Source organism: Chiloscyllium plagiosum, chromosome 25 (assembly GCF_004010195.1).
Source record: "Chiloscyllium plagiosum isolate BGI_BamShark_2017 chromosome 25, ASM401019v2, whole genome shotgun sequence".
Classification (NCBI taxonomy): Eukaryota; Metazoa; Chordata; class Chondrichthyes; order Orectolobiformes; family Hemiscylliidae; genus Chiloscyllium; species Chiloscyllium plagiosum.
Window position 1 is genome coordinate 4,942,477 of NC_057734.1, and position 7,143 is coordinate 4,949,619.

The following is a 7,143-nucleotide window of genomic DNA, read 5'->3' on the forward strand; positions in this document are numbered from 1 at the left end:
TACTGTGCTTTTCCAGCACCACACTCTCAACTCCCATACTATTGCCTTTATCTCAGTGAACTGTAAAGGTGACTCTGATTGACAGCTTCAGAAAGTCAACCATTATTTGTGGCTGTCAAACAACCGATCATGAAAACCATTTAAATAATCTAAATTTAAGGTGAAGGGTGGAAGGTATAGGGGAGATGTCAGGGGTGGGTTCTTTACCCAGAGAGTGGTGGGGGCATGGAATGCACTGCCCGTGGGAGTGGTAGAGTCGGAATCATTGGCGACCTTTAAGCGGCATTTGGATAGGAACATGGATGGGTACTTAATCTAGGTTAGAAGTTCGGCACAACATCATGGGCCGAAGGGCCTGTTCTGTGCTGTATTGTTCTATGGTTTCAGTTGTGGGTTTTGAGGAAGGGTCACTTGACCTGAAACTCTGCTTTCTCTCCACAGATACTGCCAAACTTGCTGAGATTTTCCAACAATTCCTCTTGTTTCAGTTGTAACTGCTCATTTTGTCAATACAGCTAAAATACCAAGTAAAAATAACATTCATATGAAACCAGTGAAATATTAGTCAATTCGAAATGAAATATTTACTATTACTCAGAACTCACATCAGTGTTAATGACCTTGGAAAATATGTGATCCAGAGTCCCAACTCTATACTGGGAACTGCGTTAAATTAGCAAAACTTGACTTGAACTTAATTTACTGAATTTGGCTTTGACAAATTTTTTTAATCCCCTGCCCTTTCAGCTTTGCTGATTGGATTATCTGTTCTGCATGCTCCCAGCAACAGCTCAAACACAGCCAATCCATTGACAATGTGACTACTTCCTGCAAAGAGAATTGTGTCCCAATAGGACCTGTGCATGGCCTGGCATGAAGATGCAGAGCTGAAACTTTATTGCTGGAACAGCAATAAAGATTTCAGTGAGTCCCTCTCTCACTGCACACCCCAGGTCATCTCCTCTGCACAGAAGCTTAACACTTTCTCCATGAAGATGCAGAGTTCTTGCTAACTTGCTGAAGCCTTTGTTGGCAGTTTTCGGAATAGCCTTTTCTCCTCTGACTTCCAATTCCAGTTATAATTCAGTCAGCAAATGCAGAACAAGCTTGTCTAACCTGCAGCCTGAACTGCTCCAAGTACTGCATGTAATTCAATCATTTCCACAATTGAAAATCTTAAGATACTGGTTATCTTGTTCATATCTAGTGGAGCAAGATGTCTAGAAAGTGACTTCTTTAATACCGTTGCCCCATTAATGAATAGATCTTAAAACTACATGTTCCAAAGTCACATAACAACTTTAAATAAAAGTCAGTTAACAGGAACAGAGACTTTAACTAATTATGTGGCCTAAAGCCTTGTTGTATACATCCATATAGTCATGAAGACAAAAACTTGGATATTTCAACAGATGACTTTGTGTCATTCCATTAAAGTCCCCTTGGATGTTTTGGATTTTGAAATCCCTCAATGGCTCTTTCTCCTCCAGCCTACAAATCAACACCCAATCTTGATATTTCTACTGTCCTTCAATCTTTTGCTTCATAAACCCACCTGATTTTGATCCCACTGCTGGCTGGCATACCTTCAGCTGCCTTGACTGGAAGCTCCAAAAAGCCTCGTTAAATCTCCCTGCCGCTTTCCCCTCTTAATGTCTCCTCAAAACGTCTCTGACTAAGAATGTGGTCACTTATTCGAACACTACCTTGTAAAGCTGGCCAAATTTTGTCTGATAACATTCTTGTAAACCCTTTGGATGTTTTACTATTGTGAAGGCACTATATGAATGCAACTTGTCATCTAGGAACACAAAAACAAGAGGTTAAATTCATACAAGTTGTAAAGTGAATTTTAGGTCCTTAGCTCCTCACTAATTGGGATAGTGGCAGAGTTCGGGCTGGAAGAAGTCCAGAAAACATGGGCAGGCCCAGAGTATGAACTATTGGAATAGTTATCATAGCATTACACATGCCCAGAAATCACAAGTTATTGTAATTGTATTCTGAGAGTTACATGACATGATGTTGCACCCCTCTCATCATAGAAGGTTTATCCTCCAACTCATTTGTAGGCAATGCCAAAGGATATCAAATTTATTTAAAAATAATTTGATTTTACTGTCAAAATAAACAAATCACAGTGAAATATGTATTTAATCCATTTGAGAGAAACAGGCCACAGCTCAGGAACGAATCAATCATTTCTAAATCATGAACTGACGAGATCTATGTAGCTTGTCACATCTTTCATCAACAGGGGATTACAAAGGAAATACTTGATTAACATTTCCGAACTACATACCGAACAGCAATGGGAAGTCAGGATGATTTTTACTCAACAGAATTACATGAAACAGACAATTCTTTTATTCCATTTTGGTATAACCCAGTTACTAAAGTACTGATTATATTCCATCCAGCACTCACAGCTGTTACATCAATTTATAACTGGTAATTCACTTCTAATTTATATCCAATGTGTCCATTCCCACTTCTATTCAGAGCTTAATCTTACCAAGTTTCAAGCAGTTCACACATTTTCCTTGGTGAAGGCTAACATGAGGGGATATAGAAAAAGGTTTTGTGATTTACACATGAAAGAAGTGAAACTGTCATGGTATACTAACAGATGAAAGGCTTAGGGGCATAGGATGTCCTGCTTGCAACAGTAGTAGACCCACTGATGTTAAGGGCATATAAATAGGCATTGGACATACATATGGATAATAATGGAACTGTGTAGGTTAGATGGGCACCAGATTATTTTCTCAGGTCAGCACAACATCGAGGGCTGAAGGGCCTGTATTGCACTGTAATGTTTTATGTTCTATATTCCCTCTAACAGTTCTGTCAAGATGTAGATTCTGTTTCTAAGTTTGCAAGACAATCCTATATATTTACAAAGTTAAAAATCACACCAGGTTATAGTCCCAAGACTTATTTGGAAACACTAGCCTTTGGACCGCTGCTCCTTTATCAGGTACAACCACCTGATAAAGGAGCAGCGCTCTGAAAGCTAGTGCTTCCAAACCTGTTGGACTATAGCCAATGTCATGGACATTCTGTTGCTTGAAGGTGAGGAGGATACCTTGTTGCTGTCTAGTCATTATGGACTTGGTGTTCTCATAGCTGATGGAAGAACCAGCCTTGGTACCACTGCTGTGAAGATTGATGGTCATGCCTTGGAGTATGCACAATGCTTTAGTCAGCAAGATAATGATGTCCGTGAAACAGGTCTAGTGGTGTTGCCAAATGATCTGCATTAAGCATTGCCTTTTCTTGACAAAGTCAGTAAGCATAAGGAAAGGGAATGAGGAGAGTTTGCAGCCTTACCATGCTTGAAGTCCATAGTACCTGTGCTGGCCTATTAGAGTAGGAAGCTTTGAAAACGTTGATGTGTTACATTAGGATGCTGTCCTGTTTTATGATGGCAGACTGACTGCTGATGGATGTTATTGAAAGCCTCTTGATATCAATGAAGGTGATAATCTTAAGCCCAGTGGCGATAAAGGTCTCTTCATACTGGAGCATGATCTAAAGAGATTCAAAGCAAACCTGGACTGGTTACGTGTCAGTCTTGGGCATTTTACATTTATTATTTTGCAGGGTTTGACAGTTGTTAGTTGCAGGATACCATCTTTCCTCCTGTAAATTTTTGTAAGTACAAGCTGATAATGGTGCAGAGAGCAACAGAAAATTATTAATCTTAATGAATTGATGGACTGACCATACAGCCTCATAATCAGCGAGATTTAAGGTTCAAGGGATAAAAAAACAAACCACAGAAAATTAAGGATAAGAGGTGCAGATGAATTTAAATGTCAAATAAGACACAGAAACAGAAAATTAGGGAAAGACAACAAAAAGTAAAAAAAATTAAAGTTAAACATTAAATATGTTTAATATCTCTAACAATTCATTACTTCAAAGATCAACACTTATTGCGAGCCTTCTAGACTTAAAAGGTTGACTAGTAGCTTTTAACCATTATTATGCTGCTAACAATAGTAGAAGTTTTCTTTTGTAAAATAAAGCTTTGTGGCACATTTAATGGCTAATTCATGGGCAAATGCAGCAACTTGATGAAACTTGAGGGGAAATTAGGATAAACTTTTTCATGAAATTAAGAATTGAGTGCTGGAAACATGGGCACTTTTGGGATGTTTCCACACATATATTGGCGACTACCTCCAAACTGGCTGTTGTTTTAGTGGGACTGCTGCATAAATGCAAATTGTTGTATTTAGAGATACACTACAGAAATAATTAAAACTTCAACCCCAACCCTGATTTCAGATTAGCAAAGGCAGACTTATGTAATTTTCATCTAGAATTCTTTTATGACTAATGTCTAGAATGGTGTTGGGTTTAATGCCATAAAAGAAGTTAAATGTAACGATACTCTAGCAGGTCTTGATATATTAAGAGTGACTGAGGAAATAATGAGAAAATTGACACTAACTGATCAACTAGGTCACAAGTTTATTCCTGACTTGGAAGTATGTAATATCACCCATGTGTTGGGCCACTCTTTCCTTATGGAGTGGCTAATATCCTGTTGCATTGTATCTTCATTTTCTTTGTTTTCTCACTCAGTTTGTATTTTTTGATATCCATTCTGAAAATTTACCCAGCAATCAAGCATCTTGCCCAGATATTATCAAGACCCAAAATATGAAAAACAAGCACAAGGATGTGGTTTTGGAGGGTAATTGTGGAATAGACACTGAAAGTTTTAAAGAGAGGATGCAAGAGGAAAAATGAAACTTTCTCCAGGCAAGAAACCATTAGCATGGTTATTTCCAGATTTGTTTTGGGTTCATTTCTATCTTCATCATGTACAAGTTCATAACAGTAAGTTACATAGACAAGTGACAGATTTGTTTCTGAAGTCTGTTTGATTCAATCATAGTATTGACGTAAAAGGTGATGACAACTGCACATTGTGCTTCACATAGATAGTACCAAGCAGCCTTGAATCAATGTATCTATTGTCAAGAATTGTGCTCAGATCTGGTTAGCTGATAGTTCTGGGCCTGGCAGAGAAGTGAGATGAATCAATTAACATTTCATTTCATCAGTCTGATGTGAAGCAGCTGTTTGTTCCAAAATTTTTAAACTAATTCTCAAATTGTGCATTCATTAACTATTGAATTTTTTGCCTTACCTGTAGGAATGTGGTCTGCTGAGAAAAGGCACTGTTCTGCTGGCAGACAATGTCATTACACCAGGAGCCCCAGAATTTCTACAGTATGTACGCAACAATCCCCGCTATGAGTGCACACACTATGCCTCAAATTTGGAATATACAAAGTTTAAAGATGGAATGGAAAAGGCTATTTTCAAAGGTTAAACATATAAAATGCAGAGAAACTAAATGTATTTATGTAACAAGATCCAAAAAGCTCAACCCTCACTTCATGTGGACTTTTATAATGCTCTTGAGGAGTTATACTGTGCATGTGAAACATGTATGTGATCTCAATCTGAAACTTAATTTCTCTCTACTTCCTCCTGGAAATTTAAAGTTTGCTCTTGTCCCCGTCCTAGCCAAGTGTTTTAAAATTTGTCGTTACAAATGTGCATAACATCCTGGTGTACCTCTTGTAGCTCCTTATGCTAAAATTCGGTGTCAAACCAGTGATGTTGCTGTTTTGAGTCTGATGCAAATAGTGTTGGAGATCTGAATCAACCAATAACTGGGAGATTCACAACAGATCAGATTTAGAGTGGTGAAGAGTTGGATGGAAGTCAGAGAAAAAGGGAAGAGTGAGGGCATGGATCAGCCAATGGTCTTGGGAGGGAGAGCATGTCAGAGCATCAGGCCAGGTTGTGATTCTATTCAATAAATACTGTGACACTCATCCCTTTAACTCTGACAAGGGCACCAACCTGAGTGGAACTGTTTTCCAATATAGGTCAGAGTATTTGGAAGAGGAGAAAAAAAATTGAAAGATTTCTGGGAAAATAAAAAAAAAGTAATCTGTTTATCTCAAAAGGTTTTATAGAGACAATCCCTGACATTGAAAAAAAGTCATTTGAAGCTGTGTGTGAATTGCTCTCTTTAATATAAAAAATGATAAAACACAAATAATCCATATAAAAAGAGTCTAGTTTTTTTTATTAGAATAGATTCCCTACAGTGTGGAAACAGGCCCTTCAGCACAACAAGTCCACACCAACCTGCCAAAGTGCAAACCACCCAGACCCATTCCCCTACATTTACCCCTTCATCTAACACTACGGGTGATTTAGCACGGCCAGTTCACCTGACCTGCACATTTTTGGATTGTGGGAGGAAATCGGAGCACCCGGAGGAAACCCACGCAGACACAGAGAGAATGTGTAAACTCCATAGAGTCAGCTGAGGCGGGAATTGAACCCGGTCTCTGGCGCTGTGAAGCAGCAGTGCTAACCACTGTGCCACTGAACTTGCTCCATCATTTATGATTACAGATGATTTTTATTAAAATCTGAATTAGACTTTTCCTGCATTAGGAGAAAGTGAGGTCTGCAGATGCTGGAGATCAGAGCTGAAAATGTGTTACTGGAACAGCGCAGGTCAGACAGCATCCAGGGAACAGGAGAATCGACGTTTCGGGCATAAGCCCTTTTCCTGCATTACCCGGACATCCCTTATTATGGTTAGTGTAAAAGTCCATCAAATCTCAAGAACTAAGAATTCACTGCTCAAACATGATGGGAATTCTACAGAAGAGATACCCACTTTTTAAACAATCCAGCCAGCAAAAGCAGCCTCTGGTGTCTGTTGTGATACTTTCCAAGAAGATCACTTCTCATTCTTCCAGAGAATCTAAGGACCAAAACTGTATACTATAGTCCAGATATGGGCTCAGCAATTTGAAATATGTGCAGCAAGACTTCTTTACTCGGACACTTCAATCTCTTGCAATACAGACTGAAATATAATTTGCCTCCCTAATTGTTTTATGCACCATCATGTTAACTATGCTTCTGGAAGCAGGACACACTAGATTAGATTAGATTAGATTACTTACAGTGTGGAAACAGGCCCATCGGCCCAACAAGTGGTTAGCACTGCTACCTTCACAGCGCCAGAGACCCGGGTTCAATTCCCGACTCAGGCGACTGACTGTGTGGAGTTTGCACATTCTCCCCGTG

The 7,143-nt window shown here is 39.0% G+C and overlaps 1 protein-coding gene across 4 annotated transcripts in view; it reads left to right on the forward strand.

Annotated features, from left to right (window-relative positions):
• Positions 1-6,221, forward strand: part of LOC122562524 (catechol O-methyltransferase-like) — a 234,766-nt gene extending 228,545 nt beyond the window's left edge. For all 4 annotated transcript variants that reach the window (XM_043715399.1, XM_043715397.1, XM_043715401.1 and 1 more), the window contains exon 5: positions 5,174-6,221. In XM_043715399.1, coding sequence (XP_043571334.1) covers positions 5,174-5,353 — 180 coding nt within the window. In that variant the 3' untranslated portion in view covers positions 5,354-6,221. The remainder of the gene's footprint in view (positions 1-5,173) is intronic.
• The last annotated feature ends 922 nt before the right edge of the window (positions 6,222-7,143 follow it).